Raw genomic sequence first — 18,675 nt, forward strand, 5'->3', positions numbered from 1 at the left:
TAATTAATTATTATTTTTTTATTATAATTTAATTTGTATTTATTAATTTGAATTATTTTTGACAAATTGTTTTATTTTATAAATTATTCTTTTTGCAACTAAATTTTTTTATTAAATATAGAAATTTTTTTTCTGTGACCAAAAAGAGTAATTATTTATTTATTAATTATTATTTTTATTGTTTATTTATTATAATTTTAATTTGTATTTATTAATTTGAATTATTTTTGAAAAATTGTTTTATTTTATAAATTATTCTTTTTGCAACTAAATTTTTTTTATTAAATTATGTATTTATTTGTATACGAGTATAATTTATTCTTTTTCATTGTTTTTAGAAATAAATATTATGTAATTACTCCATAGTTGTAAAAATTATTTTTTAATTCTGTTTATTTAGAAATATTTTAAAGAAATTAAAAATAAAAAAATTAAATTAACAAAATTAAAATGTAAAGAATTTGAAAAAATTGCAATAAAAAAAATTAATAAAAGAAAATAGAATTAAAATAATTCTGCTAAAAAAATGCAAAAAAAAAAAATAAAGTTTTTCCTTTATGTAAAACTTTACTTTTTTTTCGATGAAACAAAATTATTGATCGTCCTGAATAACATATTTACTCGTTAAAATATTTACTCGATAAAAACTAATCGTCCGGTTTCATATATATTGTGAGATATTTAACTTGATTAAAATTTTTTTTTTTTTTTTTTGCTTGATTGAAGTGAAATTTTTTTTTGTTTAGATAAAATATTGAATCAAAAAAAAAAAAAAAGAAAAAAAAAACGTTACACTCTGGATTTATTTCATCGCATTAACACTTATTCATCATTCCTGTCAGTATATATAACGTGAATGCGGAACAGGTATACCTATTTTTCAAATTTTCAGCTTTTAACTTCAGATTCATATATATATATTTTCACAGCTTGTATGTTATTGGCAAAAAAAAGCCCACTAACAAGTCATCAATTTTATTTTATTTATTTATTTTTTCATCAAAATTTTGATAATTCGAATCAACGAAAAAACATTTAAAAAAAAATTCGAATCAAAAAGAAAATTTTTTAAAAAATTGTAAAAAAGGTAAAAAAAAAATTATTTTTAATGTTGATTTCTTTATTTCAAAAAAATATATTTATTTAAAAACATTTTTTTCATCCAAAAAAATTTTCCTTACAATTTTTTTACAAAGTTATTTTTCAAAACTTATTTTTTCAAAAGCTTCGTAACCTATTGTACGATAATAACAACAATAATGTTAATGCGGCCAACTAAATTTTTTAATTATTATAAAATTTCTTATTATAGTACTTTGTACGAATGGGTTCTACCCGTATACATTCAATAAATAAATAAATAAAAGCTTTTATTTTTTATTCATTTGTTTATTAATAAACGGGATATGTTTTTTTTTCTTTATAAAGAAAAACTTTTTTTTTAATTTAATTAGTAAATTATTTAATTTTTTTAATAAAAAATTAATTTTTTTAATCTCTCTGAATTGGCAAAGAATTTTTTACGAAAGAAAATTTTTTTTTATACAACAATATTTGTGGTAATAAAAATAATTTTTTTTGGTAACAAATTCGATTTATCAAAGTTTGACTAAGGTTTTATTTTACCAAACACATACTTACATATATATATATATATATATATATATATATATAGATATGATTTGATAAAATAAAAAGGAAGTGAGGATTTTTATAAAATTGCCCGAGAAAATTATTAAAGTGCCCTACTTCTTTTCTCAAGAGAGAACCCGCTGCTCTCAGGTATTGAGCGTTGCATGAACCTTTTCAGTAAAAAAAAAAAAAAAAGAAAAAAAAATGTGTCTCTTTTGACGGGAAAGTCAGTTGCACTGAAAATGCACTCATTCTAGTAAGTTTAAAATTTCACAACAAAAAAGAATCAAATAACGATTTTTCAAAAAAAAAAATAATCTAAAAATAAAAATTCATTTCGTTGAAAATAAAATATAATTATTTTTTAAAATTATTTTTTAAATTACTATTTAAATTATTATTTAAATTATTTTTTAAATTATTTTTTAAATTAATATTTTATTTTTATAATCTCTGTTTTTTATTTTAATTTATTTTCATTTTCTTTATTTATTTTTAAATTCTTTTTTTTATTTAATTTATTTTCAATTTTTTATTTTCTTCTTTATTTTTTATTTTATTTATTTTTATAATCTCTGTTTTTTATTTTAATTATTTTCATTTTCTTTATTTATTTTTAAATTCTTCTTTTTATTTAATTTATTTTCAATTTTTTATTTTTTTCTTTATTTTTTATTTTATTTATTTACTATTTTATTTTAAACGATTTAAAGTTAGAAAAACAGTTCATTGACTTTTCCCCTTGATGCAATGGTAGATAATATTGAAAAATTTTAATTTTCCAGAACCGGTTCTTTAAATTTAAATTCTTTTAAAAAAATGATTAAAAATTCATAATTTGATTTACAAAAATTATTAATTGAAAAAAAGATTTTTTTCTCTTTATAAAATTAAATGTACGAAAATTTTCAGGAAAATTTCCATGGAAATAAATAAATTTCGCAAATATGTATGGCGTTATATTGAACTTGCCCTAGAAAATATGGGGTTAAAATGTAAACACATACATACACATTGTTATTTATTATTAAACGATTATATTAATAAATTCGAGGACGGCCTTTTTCCTCGTAAAAGATGCAATATATAGCAATGACACGTGGGTTTTTGTCTATTTTTAAACACCACCTACAGAAAACGACGTGAACTCGCTGGGAGAAGCAAGCAAATATCTTATACGTGTCTTGCATTTCAAAAATAGATTAATTATCAAAAAAAAAAAAGAAAAAGAAGAAAAAAAAACAAAACATTAACTTGCAATACCATTTAAATGAAATTTTTAGGAAAAAAAAAATAAAAGTGCCAAAGCATTGCAAATGTCAATGTTGAGTAGGTATTAAGTATATATAAACTACTTCATCCTCAAGTGCTATTACACTCAGTTACTACTTCAAAAACAAGTGCTCAGAAAACGCAGTAATTTCGTTAATAAAAAAAAAAAAAAAACCAAATTACTTATTTTCCACTGTAATTATTTTTCTCCATTAATTTTTTCTTTCTACTAATGCAATATTTTCTTTCTATTTGAAAAATTAGAAAAAAATTTTCATTTATACAGAAAAGTTTATTTTATTAAACATAAAAAAAATTAAAAATAATTATTTTTATTTAATTTTAATTATTTTTATTTATTTTTATTTATTTTTATTTATTTTTATTTTATTTATTTATTTTTATTTATTTTTATTTTTATCAAAGAATTTAGAAAATTTAAATAATCGGAAAAATTTGTTTTTATTTTAATTAATTTATTGTTTTAAAAAAATTTACTTAGTTGATTTTAAATAAAGGAATTTTTTTTATTAGCAAAAAAAAAAAAAATGGATCCAAATAATGTGAAATTAAAAGAAACTAAACAAATATCGTTTAATGCATTAAACATTGTAATTTTTCATCATAATATTTTCCCATCGATTAGCTAGTCATCTAAAGCGTGCAAAACCATGACTATAAGTTTAATCGTTTGGATGTTATCGACAACCATTTCCTGGCCACGAAACCTATACATGTATATATAAATATATATATATATATATATGTATAAAGGTATTAAAATTCAAGTTTAAGCCTCTTGAAGAAATTTAATCTCATTAAGATTTTCTTTCTTTAACGTAATTTAATTTCTTTAACAAGAAAAAAAAAACAGAAAAAACAAATAAAATACAAAACAAAGAAGAAGGTTTTTTTAAACATTTTTTTTTAGGTACGAATTTTATACTTTTTATTAAATAATATTAATTTTTATAATTTTTTTATTATTTGCATTACTTTTTATTATTTTTTTTCATTAATTATTATTCTACCCGTATAAATTCAATAAATAAATAAATAAATTAATTTTGATTAATTTTTATTTATTTTTTACCAATTTTTATTATTAAAATAATACAGTCTTACGACTGTAGGATTTATTTCAATAAATATACAAAATAAAATAAATAAATAAAAATTAAATTATAAATAATTTCCACTTACCCCCCCTCCCCTTTTTTTACTCAAAAAGAGCTATTTAAGAAATAAAATTATCCTAATTTTTTTTGAACATTCAACGCGACGATGAAAAAGTGGCACTCTGCCAAATGTTAATTTAATATGCGTTTTCAATTAGGAAAGTGAAGATATATATGTAATGATAAAAATCGTCGCTTTCTTTCTGAATTTTATGTCCAACTTACGTGACAAAAAAACATTTACAAAACAAATATTTTCACACGATATTAATTGTTTCCTAAACATTTCATTTTCTTTCTTTCTTTTCAACTTTTTTTTTCCTTATTTATAGATATACATTTTATTTAATTTCAATTTATTATTCAAAAATTATAATTAATAAAAATTACAATAATAATTATAATATTGTAATATATTATTATTATTATTATTATTATTATTATTTTTATTATTATTATTATTATCATTATTATTATTATTATTATTTTTATTACGATTATTATTATAGAAACGATTGTTATTAAAAATAATTAATTATAATAATTAAATAAAAATATTATTTAATAAAAAAAATATTTTTATTTTTTATGTAAACAATTAATAAATTGGAATTAAAAAAGTTTTTTATACCTGTGACCTATTTTTCTATTTATTTTATTATTAGCGAAAAATTATAAACAAATTATATTCTTTCTCGTTTTTACTGATAATAATTAAATATGATTAAATATGCTATTCGGAATTTTTAACAATAAAAGGAATTATTATATTATGGTAATCATACCTATGATTTGACACTTTTTCTGAACACATATTGAGAACACTGTTGACTGAATGAACATTTTTGCACAATATATTTTTCTCTTAAAAAACACAAAACTTAATTCCTCTCAATTGACTAGAATATCATATAATTTATATATATATATATGTATATATTGCCGCATGCCTGACTGTATTTGGCCTTGGCTTTATGACCGTATCAAGTGAACAGATGGAATATCACTGCTTCACATCCGCTCTTCATAGCAAAGCAAATAAAATCATATATATAGATAATATATATAATATATATATATTGGCTTATATAGAAGAAGCAAAAAAAAAATTTTTTTTTCTTTCTTTTTCAGTTTCTCGTGCCAAGTGGGTACTTGATCCGCAACATACGTCTATGTGTCGTCGCGCAAAGGATTTATATATATATATTTATATAAGGGATGGATGATTTGGGACATACAGAGAGAGAGAGAGAGAAAATACGGAAATGTCAAAATTTCAAAATGAAGGAATTTTCATTTTGAAAATAATGGAATCCGAACATAATGGAATACGTCAAAAAAAAAATAAATAAAAGAATGTGTCAATAAAAAAATCAGAAAAAAAAGAATAAAAATCTGTATAGAAAATTGAGGAAAAAAGGTAGAAAATAAAAAAAAATATAAAAGACAGAAAACTAAAAAAAAGAAAAAAAAATTATAAAACGGTACAGAAAAAATAAAAAAAAAAAATGCTGTACAATAATAAAACAAAGAATCTAAATTACAAAAGGGTGCAAAAAAGAAAGAAGACAAGAAAAAACGATAGTAAAAAACAGAAAGAGTAAAAATTTCAACTCTTTAAGATATAGTTCGTTTCTTTGAGAAAAAATTTTACCAAATTTTGAAAATTAGGTTTTCAAAATTAATTTTCTATATACAGTAAATATTATTAAATATTATTATTATTATTAAATATTATTAAATATTTCAAATTTAAAAACATTAAAAAAATTATTTTCTTTAAACTATAATAGTTTTGTTAAAAAATAAAAATTATAAAATAAATTATATAAATTATAAATAAAAAATATTCCAACAGGAAGAAAAATAATTTAAAATAATAATGAAAAATTTAATAAATAATTATAAATACTCAGGTTTTGTTTTAAATAAAAAAAATTTATTTATCACAAATAATAATTTATTTGCGCTAAATAAAATTTTATTTAGCACAAATAAAATTTTATTTAGCGAAAATAAAATTTATATTTAATTCCTATAAAATTTATTTTAAATTAATATATCTTTTCTCTGGGTTATAATATTTATTTTTCTTCAGATAATTCAAAATTGTTCAAATACTTCAATATAATTGAAGATATTTTAGTTAATTCAAAATATTTTAAATACATGAAAATAATTTAGAATATTTTAAGATAAATTAGACTATTTCATGGTACTTGAGGATGTTTTTACGATACTTGAGATAATTCACGTTACTTCAGATAATTCAGGATACTTTAGATAATCTAAAAATACTTTTAGATAATTTAGGATACTTTAAATAATTCAGGATATTTCAGATAATCTAAAGTACTTCTAGATAATTCATCAGGATACTTTAGATAATCTAAAAATACTTCTATATTAGTCACGCTACCTCAGATAATTCAGGATACTTCAGATAATTCAGAATACTTTAGATAATTTTAAAATACTTCTAGATAATTCAGAATACTTTAGATAATCTAAAAATACTTCTAGATAATTCAGAATACTTTAGATAATCTAAAAATACTTCTATATAATTCAGAATACTTTAGATAATCTAAAAAATACTTGTAGATAATTCAGAATACTTTAGATAATCTAAAAATACTTCTAGATAATTCACGCTACCTCATATAATTCAGGATACTTTAGATAATCTAAAAATACATCTAGTTAATTAAGGGTACTTTAGATAATTCTGGATATTTCAGATAATTCAGGTTATTTCAGATAATCTAAAGTACTTCTAGATAATTCTTCAGGATACTTTAGATAATCTAAAAATACTTCTATATTAGTCACGCTACCTCAGATGATTCAGGATACTTCAGATAATTCAGAATACTTTAGATAATCTAAAAATACTTCTAGATAATTCACGCTATCTCAGATAATTCAGGATACTTTAGATAATCTAAAGTACTTCTAGATAATTCATCAGGATACTTTAGATAATATAAAAATTCTTCTAGATAATTAAGGATATTTCCAGTAATTTAAGATAATTCACAGCAATAATAATAATAATAATAATAATAAAAATCCAACGTGCTTCAAGGTATTTTACGATACCTCATATAATTTACATTACTGTAAAAAATTCACAGTATTTAAAAATATTTTTTAAGATAATTTTCTAGTACATCAATGTAATTGCAGTGTAGTTATTTACCCTTCATAATATTTAATTTAAAAAAAGAAAATTGTTGCGAAAATGAAACGAAAAAAAAATTCTACCAACTAGAAAACGATTAACCGAGAGACAGAGAGAGAGAGAGAGAGAGAGAGAGAGAGAGTAGTAAATTACAAAAACGAAAGAGTAAAAAAATAAATCCCGAAAATAGAAAAAGATGGATTAATCCATAACCAGGCAGACGACAGAATGATTTAGAAAGATGGATATGAATGGACAAACATAAACTAAATCATATAGTTCCCAAAAAAGATATAAAAAAAATTGAAAAAGGACGATACCTCGTGTCTTCCGCACCATTCCGGAGGGGGCGTAGGTCCTGCCTCGGCTTGAGGACAGGGGTCAGCCCCCATTTCTCGATTAACTCGATGCGGGAAATCTTGGCGCTTCGCGGCGGTTACGAGAGGGGGTTTCTCCCCCCCTCGAGCCCCATTGCTCCCGAGCGCCGCACCCCCACAGAGACTCACTTGATTCACCCCTGCTCCTGCTGCTGCTGCTGGCCCACCCACCCTCCCTCCCTCCCACCCCCCTAAACGCCCTTGGCGCAAAGCAAGTGAAGCCACCAAAATGGCTGCTGCCTCCACACTGCCTCCTTCTAATTCCTCTTCTTCTTCTTCTTCCACCTCTTCTTCTTCTTCTTCTTCTGCTTCTTCTTTTGCTTCTTCCAGATCGCTTTTTTTATCTTTCAAGATACACGTTGCCGCCACCAATTGCCCTCGATCTCAGCGCCGCCACATCACCGAATCGAGCGAGATCATCCCCTAGGTTAGGGGGACTGGTCGTCGTCGCCACTGCCGATCGATGCCTCCGTCGTCGCGAGATCGTGAGCGAGAGAGAGAGAGAGAGGAGGCAAAGCAACCCTTATCGGTTGTTACACATAACACATATACACAGACACACACACACACACTTTTTAACAAATACTCCACTTTGGAGAGATAATAACACCTTTTTTTTTGCCAATTCCCCCCACCCCAATAATATACACACTGACAACAAAAACACTTGGGAGTGTCACCCGCGGCTGATCGCCGACAATGACCGCGAATACCACAGAATCGTCACTTCCGTCATTATTATTATTTGTAATGGACGAATTATTGGGTACACTTGTGACGACATGTTGTCCTTTTTTTTTTTTGCTCTTTGTTTTCTTCTTCTTTTATAAAAGTGTGTTTTTTTTTTTTTATTTTGCTTATGTTCCCCCGTTAATTCGCGTCGAGCAAATATGAAAACGAAGAAGAACCCGTGTGTATTATAAGAGAGAGAGATCCAACTAGCGGATACAGCGGGGCGTACTGAGCTTGTAAAAGCTCTAAGCTTCCGAGGTAGCAAGGCTGCGGTGCGCTGCCTGCCAGCCTGCTTGAGCTATGCGCGCTCCCCACCGCGCCTGTGGCATCAACTCCACTCTCTGCTCTCTCTCTCTCCTCTTCCTCTCTCTCCTGCCGTCCTCTTCCCCCTCTTTTCCCCCCCTGACGCCACCACCCAAAAGCTCGTGCTTTTCTCCCACTATTTTACTCTCTCTCTCTCGTTCTCTCTTTTTCTCTGTTTCTATCTTTGTCCTCCGCTATCTTCTTTTCTCTCGCCTTTATGTATCATTCGCTATTCTTTTTCTGATTCTCTTACTCTCTAGCATAGTTTCTGTTTATCGTAATCTCTTTCCTTTCTCTCTTTTTTCTCTCCTTCTCTCTTTTTCTGACTCTTGGTCTCTGTCTTTGTCTTGTTCTCTCTCTGTCCTTTTCCTTTTCTCTATCTGTTTCCTTCTCTCTCTATTTTCTTGTCTCTTCTCTTTTTCTGACTCTTGGTCTCTGTCTTTGTCTTGTTCTCTCTCTCTGTCCTTTTCCTTTTCTCTATCTGTTTTTCCTTCTCTCTCTATTTTCTTGTCTCTTGCTTTTTTCTTTCTTTTTCTATTTGCCTGTCTCTTTTTTTTCTTTTTCTCTAATTCTTCTTTAAACCTTTCTTTTCCTCTGTTACTCTTTCAACCATTCTTTTCATTTTCTTCTGTTTCGTTTTTTGCTCCTCTTTGCTCTCTAAGCATTGTTTTCTGTCTTTCTCTTCTTTTTTTATTTGTTTTCTTCTTCCTTTTTTTTTCTTTTTCTCCTTCTCTTTTTGTTCTTTTTCTTCTTCTCAATTTTTATATACTACTTTTCTTCATTTCTTGATCTGTTTCTTTTCTTTTTTCCCCTTTTGTTGAGCTTCTGCGAAGGGAAAGAGAGACAAACATTTGTAAATTAGCAATTATTCGCAATTATTATTTATTTTGAAAACATATATTTATATGTATAGAGAGTGATAGAACACTGGAAAATCGAATTCTGAAACAGAAAAAATCCTCAGTCGTCAGGAATCGAACCCTGGTCCTTGTGGTTGTAAATCCAGTAGCGATGCCATTTAGCCATTTCACGTGACGATGTTTAAAAGTTTACTAATGAATTTTACTTATAAAGTGAAGTACAAGGGATTATTTTTTATTGAAATTAGAACAACAAAATCAAAAAAATATATATTTAGTAAAGGAATTAAAATAAAAAAAATAAATAAAACGAAAAAATATAGAAAAATTTTTTTCAAAAAAAGATAAATGAAGATGTAAAAGATAAAACAAGATAAATAAAGATATAAAAAATAAAAAAAAAAAGATAATTAAAGATAGTAAAAAGTAAAAAAAATTTTAAAAAAAGATAAAGATATAAAAAATATCAAAAATTAAAAAAAAGATATAGATATAAAAAATAGCAAAAATTAAAAAAAAGGTAATTCAAGATAAAAAATTTTTTTTAAAATTTTAAAAAAAGATAATTAAACATAGAAAAAGTTGAAAAAAATATAAAAAATATTAACAAAGAAAGAAAAAAAGGATAAACAAAGATAATAAAAAGAAAAAAAGATAATTAAAGATAGAAAAAGTAAAAAAAATTAAAAAAAGATAAAGATATAAAAAAATATCAAAAATTAAAAAAAGATAAAGATATAAAAAATAACAAAAATTAAAAAAAAGGTAATTAAAGATAAAAAAATTTTTTTATATTTTAAAAAAAGATAATTAAAGATAGAAAAGGATAAAAAAAATATAAAAAATATTATCAAAGAAAGAAAAAAAGGATAAACAAAGAAAGAAAAAATAGAAAAAAGGTTAAACAAAGATAATAAAAAGAAAAAAAGATAATTGAAGATAGAAAAAAGAAAAAAAGATAATTAAAGATAGAAAAAAGAAAAAATAAAGATAATTAAAGATAGAAAATATAGAAAAAAATAAAGATAAACAAAGATAAATAGAGAAAGAAAAAATAGAAAAAAGGATAAACAAAGATAATAAAAAGAAAAAAAGATAATTAAAGGTAGTAAAAAGTAAAAAAAAAGATAAAGATATAAAAAATATCAAAAATTAAAAAAAGATAAAGATATAAAAAATAACAAAAATTAAAAAAAGGTAATTAGTGATAAAAAAATTTTTTAAAAATTTTAAAAAAAGATAATTAAAGATAGAAAAGGTTGAAAAAATATAAAAAATATTAACAAAGAAAGAAAAAAAGGATAAACGAAGAAAGAAAAAATAAAAAAAAGGATAAACAAAGATAATAAAAAGAAAAAAAGATAATTGAAGATAGAAAAAAGAAAAAATAAAGATAATTAATGATAGAAAATATAGAAAAAAATAAAAATAAAGATAAACAAAGATAAATAGAGAAAGAAAAAAATAGACAAAAATAACAAAACTAAAAAAACATAATTAAAAATAGAAAAGATAGAAAAAAATTAAAAAAATTTAAACAAAGAAAAAAAAAAAAGAAATAAAAAAAGGATAAAAAAATATAAAAAAATAAAAACAAGATAATTAAAGATATAAAAGATGAAAAAAAATAATGCAAGATAGAAAAAAATAAAAACAAAGATAAACAAAGAAAGAAAAGAATAAAAAAAAGATAATTGAAGATAGAAAAAAGTAAAAAATAATTTAAAAAAAAGATAAACAAGGATAGAAAAAATTAAAAAAAAGGATAAATAAAGATAACAAAAGATATTTAAAGATAGAAAAAATAGAAAAAAATAGAAAAAAAATTTTAAAAAATGTTAAACAAAGATACAAAAGATAAAAAAAGACAAACAAAGATATAAAAGGTAAAAAAGATAAATAAAATAATAAAAAAAAATAAAAAAATAAAAAATATATTTTTTAATTATATCCAGACATACAAAATTGTTTAATTTTTAAAATAGAGGAGTGAGGGAGAGAAAGAAACCTTGTCTTTTCTCTCTCTCTGTGTCTGTATTACATCATTTGGCTCTTCTTCTTTATTTTTCGTTTTTCTTCTTCTTCTTCTTCTTCTTTCATTTCACCTTCAACTATACTTCGTCTCATGTATGCACTCGTCTTTTGCCGCGGCATGCCGGCTCACTTACTTCACCTACTTAAATCCCCTTAGGCGTTTCCCTCCTTTCTTTGACTCCCTTAAGGAGAACCTCTCCCTACTCACATCTTGCGTCACCACTTCTTCCCATATCATACTTATTAACTATAAAGGGAATGTGACTTCTAAATACTGTTTTCATGATTAGTACGCATTCGCTCCGGGGATTGTTCGAGAAAGATAAAAAAAAAAAAGATATATCGTAAAAAAAATCGCTAAATTATATTTAATACTACAAAAAAAAAAAAAGAAAAAAACTTTCAGAAATGTTTTCTTCTAAATCCTAGGGAAAATTACTGAACTTAATGAAAATGTCTTTTACTACCGATGATACGTTAGAGAATAAACAACTTTTTGTTTGACTGAAATTTTCTTTTATTACTCGAAAAAGGGAAGATACCGTCTGACCGAATTCGGCTTTTACTACTGCGACTAAAAATTAAAAGAATGTTCGAAAAATTATTATATTATAATAATTATAAAAAAAAATTATTATTTTCTGTCTGACCAAAATTGGTTTTCTCTATACTAATAGAAAAAAGAATTCAAATTGTCTGACTAAAAATATCATTTACTACTGATATTAAAATTAGGATAAATTTAAATAAGTCTTAGTAAAACGTTTAGTAATTATAGAATAAAGTAGTAAAAGATATTTTTGTTCAGACATAAGGTTTTTTATTTTACTCTAAAATATCGTTAGTAGAAATTATTATTTTCTGTCTGACCAAAATTGGTTTTCTCTACTAATAGAAAAAAAGAATTCAAATTGTCTGACTAAAAATATCATTTACTACTGATATTAAAATTAGGACAAATTAAAATATGTCTTAGTAAAACGTTTAGTAATTATTAGAATAAAGTAGTAAAAGACATTTTTTTCAGACATAAGGTTTTTTTTATTTTACTCTAAAACATCGGTAGTAAAAATTATTATTTTCTGTCTGACCAAAATTGGATTTCTCTACTAATAGAAAAAAAGAATTCAAATTGTCTGACTAAAAATATCATTTACTACTGATTTTAAAATTAGGACCGATTAGGACAAATTAAAATATGTCTTAGTAAAACGTTTAGTAATTATAGAATAAAGTAGTAAAAGGCATTTTTGTTCAGACATAAGGTTTTTTATTTTACTCTAAAATATCAGTAGTAAAACACCATTTTAGTCAGACACGACGTTTCTTGTAGTTTTGTATAAAGTAGTAAAAAGCCGTTTTAGTCAGACGAAAGTTTTTTAATTTTTGTGTATTAGTAGTAAAATAAAATTTTAGATAAACAAAAATAAAAAATACTTTAATAAAATAATAAAATATAAAAATTGTATAAATATATTTTTATATACTTATTATTATATGTATTATTATTATTATTATTTACCACATTAATATTGGTAGAAAAATCTAGTTAATGCAATTAAAAGAACCTTTTCTAATCTCAATGACAAACAAAGTCATAATGAGAAATACTACTTTAATCTCATATGTTATAATATAATAAGAGAGGGATCTTTAGTACTTAAATAAAATTTCTAGTTTTGTCAGAATGTTTTTTTTTTTTTTTGGGGGGGGGGGAGGGTAACTTTGTGGATATCTTTGCGAAATAAATTGGATATAAAACTTTGCTATAGATGGACTTTTGTGTAATAGGGCGAACAAAAAAAATCAATGCCTGGGGAAAAAAAGGGGCAATAAACCATTTTATTCCTCTCGATATTTGGTCAAAAAAATAGAAATAAAAAATTAATCCCAAAGGATTATTTAAGTTTAATTTTTTAATTTTCTCGAATTTTCTTTAATTATCTATAATTAAATTTTAAATTAAAAATTAAAAAATTAAAATTAAAAATAAAAATTTATTTATATTATTTGATTAACTAACTTATTAATAATATTAAAAAAATTCCATTTACTAAATTTAAAAAAATAAAAAAAAATAAAAATTTTTCGCTTCATTTATAATGACACTTGGTTTTTTTCACGCGCTATATCGGAAACTGCTATTTCCCTCTGGTACATTTCCATATATAGTAAATATTTCTGCGATACTGTTTTACGATTTTCGTTTCTTTTTTTTTTCGCCCTCTACAATATATAATGCAGATATATATATTGTGCCGAGAAACAATTGTTGAAATAAGTTCTGGGATTAAAACCAAAAGAATATCACGGTGCAGAAATAAAAAAAGAAAAATAAAAGATATATTGTTTTGCAAATGTTTTGTTATAATCTTCCATATATATATATAAAAAACGGATTCTTTTTTTTAAAGCTTACTAATTAAATAATAAAAAAAATATGTAAATAATTTAAATTATAAATAAATATTAAAAAATAATTTTAAAAAATAATGTAAATAAATAATTATATTTAATAAATAAAAAAAAAATTAAAACTTCTTATTATATATTAAAATTAAAAAAATATATATAAAGTTGACTTGCATATATTTATAAAGAAGAAAATGTTTTCGAGTTTTGTCTTTATTATATCCAAGAAAAGTTGGAGCCAAACTTCGATAAATTTATCATTTAAAGTGTCAACTGTTGCTTCCGATTTGGCAAAATGTGCCAAAAAAACTTGTATTCAATGGTATAAAAAGTATAAAGGTCAACTTTTTTTTTTCCATGTTAAAAAGAAAATAAATTCACGATCGCAAATTTTTCAGGGAACTAATTTCCACTACAATTAATTATTACACTAACTAGTATTCAACTAATTATTGAAAATTTACCCAATTTTTTTTATAGTTATTTAGTTATTTTTGTTATTTATTTTTACAGTAATTTTTTTATTATTTTTATTTTACTGATTTTTTAATTTTTATTTGACTCATTTTTTTTAGTTTTTTTTTTAAATTTATTATTAGTTTAGTTTTTTTACCATAAAAAATAAACGTTTACTAAAAAATAAAATATTTTTTCCAAAAAATTTGAGTGGAAATATTTTTTTATTTTAAAATGGAAAAAAACTTTTTATCTTCCTTTTTAATTTGTCAACTAATTATTAAAAATTTACCCAATTTTTTATAGTTATTTGTTATTAATTTTTATTTCAGTAATTTTTTTTATTATTTTTATTTTATTTTTTATTTTTATTTTCCTTTTTTTTTAGTTTTTTTTTTTTAAATTTATTTTTAGTTCAGTTTTTTTACCATAAAAAAATAAACGTTTAATAAAAAATAAAAAATTTTTTCCAAAAAAATTTGAGTGGAAATCTTTTTTTTATTTTAAAATGGAAAAAAACCTTTTATCTTCCTTTTTAATTTTTAGAGAAGAGTTCCTCGTTTTTTTCTTATTCAATGAAAAGAAAGTGTGTTTTTCTTATCTTTTTTTCCGCAAAATAATTAATAACAAGATTAAATCAGAAATATAAAGTGCGTATTAGATGTCAAGTGAAAATCGGAAGGAAAGTAATAGAATGTTTTTTCTTTTTCTTTTTTTTTATCAGTGGCTGCCCCTCTATATAGCAATATGTAATCCCCTTGAAAGGAGTTTCCCTTTTATAAACGGCCTCTGACCCTCTGACGTTTTTACTGGGTTCAAACGCAACAAACGCGTAGTAAAGCGAGCGAAGAAAGATGAGAAAATGTATGGGGATAGGGTAGGAGAAAACTTTTAAAAATCGAAACTATACAATATATAAGTCTCACTCTCATCTCGAGATTTGTAACAATAGAAGAGTGGAAAATGACTTTGTACACAAATATCACGGGGGAAAAAAAAATTATATTTACCTAAAACAGCGAATTGTTTACACTAGAATAGCGAAATATTTAACTGAAAAAATTTTGCTACATTTTTATTATTTTATTATTTTTAAAATAATTTATAATTTTTTATTATTTTAATAAAAATAATTTATAATTTTTTATTATTTTAATAAAAATAATTGTAAAAATAAATATGGAAATTTCGTAACGTTTTAATACAAAATTTTTTTCTGCAAAATTAGATTTGTTTACTAATTAATTAATTTGAGAATGAATAATTTAAAACAAATATTGTATTTATAAATTGTAAGAATTAGGTTTTCTTTTTTTTTTTTTTAATTATAATTAATTAGAACACATTTTCAACTCTAAAGCGTGACATTATATCGTGAGAATTGTCGCAGTAGTAAAATCAACGTTAAGTCAGACGCATTCAAATCTTTAATTCACTCCTGCTGAAACTCTGCTTTGTTCTTTGATTTATGTCTTTTATATTCATTTTATATTCAATTTACTTAAATAATAATAATATTATTTTTTTATTTTATTATTATTATTATTATTATTATTATTATTTTATTATTATTATTCTTCTTATTATTATTCTTATTATTATTATTATTATTATTATTATTTTTATTATTATAATTATTTTCTAATGATAATATTAATATTATTTTAAAAATAATTTATAATTTTTTTATTATTTTAATAAAAATAATTGTAAAAATAAATATATAGAAATTTCGTAACGTTTTAATATAAATTTTTTTCTACAAAATTAGATTTGTTTACTAATTCAACTCGATTCAATTCAACCATTGAGGTTTACTATTTTCAAACATGTTAAATATTCAAAAAGGCCTGACTCTATAAATATAGGTGAATTTTTTTTTTCTCAACTCATACATAAATTTGTTATTTCTATACAGACTTTTTAGATATTAAATATAAAAATTCTAACCTAAAAAAGTATATATACGTGTCCTGACGCGGTGAAAAGTGAGTTTAGGGGCAAAAAAAAAAAAAAATTATAGGTTATGTTTACTTAAAAATTTCAAAATATAACCTATAATTTTTTGCTTCTAAGGTCCCTATCACCGCGTTAGGACACATAAATAGAATATATTTTTTTTAGGTTAGGAATTTTATGTTTATATATTGTATCTATATATATATAAAAATTTTTTTTTGTCAACTTGAGATTTTTATGTTTAATATCTAGAAAATCGATTTTCAGTCAAAAAAGAAAAGTCTGTAATGATAGAAATTTTCTACGTTGCAAAGTCCACTGTGGAGTGCAACCCCCTTCCCCTCCCCTCCCCCCCCCTTCGTCACTGGTGAGGCAAGGTCCAAATGAAACGAGGTCACATAGAGTGAACAGTGTCACAATAAATTTTTCGCGACGATGGACAATGTTCTCCTATATATATATATATAAAAGTCAATATGCCGGACAGGTGGGATGAAATCGAGGATTTTCGTGACCGTTCGTTTTGCACGATATATATATATATATAATAGAACCATGTTTCGTGAGCGACATTAGCAAATTGATAGAGATCAAATTAGACGACAAAAAATAAAAAAAAAAAAATTTCTTGGTAGGGGTAAAGAGTCATCTTTTTATTTAAGAGAGAGAGAGTAAGAGATGATATATAATATAGCAAAGAGGAGATAGATATGATTCTTTTGCAAAATGAGATGGGGGACGAAGATGAGGGATATTATATATCGTCAATTCTTATCGTGACAGCTTATATCATTCACAAATATATCCTCCCAGGAATAAAAGTAAAGTAGAAAAAAGAAATGTTCGTTTTATATAATAATCATTGGAAAAAGAAAAGAGGCATTGAAAAAAAAGGAATAAAGCTAAAGTTTTCTTTTTTCTGTCTTCTGGAAAAAAAAGAAAAAAAAATTTTTTTCCGATTTTTTCTAAACTAAATATTTTTTATTTTTAGTACAAATAATAACTATTATTAAAATTTATTTTAAAATTTAAACTATATTATAGAATTTATTATTAAATAAATAAATTTATTTTGTATTATATATTATTTTTTAAATCGATTAAATTTTATTTATTTTAAATATATTTGCAATTATTGTGTTTCAAATATAATTCAAAAGGAAATAAAAAAAAAAATTATTTGCAATTCAAAGTATAGATATTTAATTGATAATTGGAATAATGTTTAATATAAAGTCAAGTATAGTCGATTATATTTGAATATCAAAAAGAAGTATTTTCTACTTTTTTCTTAGTTTTGCGTTTATATTTAAACGCTGTCTTTATTTTCATCTTTGTTTATTCCATATTATAATTTATTATACATAGTACGTCTATATAATTGTATTATAAATAAATTGAAATATAAAACGATATAATTGTAATGTAAATAAATATTTAGAAAGGGTTTTTTTTTTATTTTTATTAGTAGATTAAGTCGATTAAAGCCAGACAAAATCACTAATATATTAAAAATCAGTAGTACAAGTAAATATTTCATTAGACATTCAATTTTTTTTTTCGTAATTTTATTAGTAGTTAATATTTGATTTAGTCAGACATAATCACTGAATTTGAAAATCAGTGATACTAGTCAATATTTAGTCAGACTGTCTATTTATTGTAATTTTATTAGTAGTACAAGTAAATGTTTAGTCAAACTTACTAAAAATTTTTTTGTAATTTTTATAAGTGGATTAAATTGATTTTTAATCAGACACAATCAGTAAATTTAAAAATCAGTAGTAAAGGTAAATTTTTAGTGGAATTTTTTGAATTTTGCTTATTTTTTCCCTAGTAAATGTAAATATTAATTCTTATTTATTTTTTTGTAATTTTACTAGTAGTACGAATCAATTTTAATGATACATAATAAATAAATGAAAAATCAGTAGTACAAGTAAATATTTAGTCAGACTTTCTAATTAATTTTTTTGTAATTTTACTAGCAGTACGAATCAATTTTAATGATACATAATAAATTAGTCAAAAATCAGTAGTAATAGAAAATGTTTAGTCAGACTTTGAATTTTTTTAATTGTGTAAGTAATACCCGATGGATAAAGTCAGAAAAAATTACTAAATAATAAAAATCAGTAGTACAAGTAAATATTTAGTCAGACTGGCAATTTTTTTCTTAATTAAATCAGTAGATGAAGTCAGTTTCAGTCAGACTTATTCACTGAATTTAAAAATCAGTAATATAAGTAAATATTTATTTAGATGTTTTCATATTT

At 22.9% G+C, this 18,675-nt stretch overlaps 1 protein-coding gene across 6 annotated transcripts in view; it reads right to left on the minus strand.

Annotated features, from left to right (window-relative positions):
• The window catches only part of LOC127281941 (potassium voltage-gated channel protein Shaker), a 188,501-nt gene that overhangs the window by 39,393 nt on the left and 130,433 nt on the right, over positions 1-18,675 (minus strand). Inside the window, exon 1 of one of the 6 annotated variants that reach the window (XM_051305954.1) lies at positions 4,868-5,050. The exons of the other annotated variants lie outside the window; for them this stretch is intronic. Coding sequence (XP_051161911.1) covers positions 4,868-4,896 — 29 coding nt within the window. The 5' untranslated portion in view covers positions 4,897-5,050. Of the gene's footprint in view, positions 1-4,867; positions 5,051-18,675 lie in introns of those variants that run through there. 6 annotated transcript variants of the gene reach the window in all.

Source organism: Leptopilina boulardi, unplaced genomic scaffold, assembly GCF_019393585.1.
Source record: "Leptopilina boulardi isolate dan_hultmark-lab unplaced genomic scaffold, ZJU_Lbou_2.1 LbouV2_278, whole genome shotgun sequence".
Taxonomy (NCBI): Eukaryota; Metazoa; Arthropoda; class Insecta; order Hymenoptera; family Figitidae; genus Leptopilina; species Leptopilina boulardi.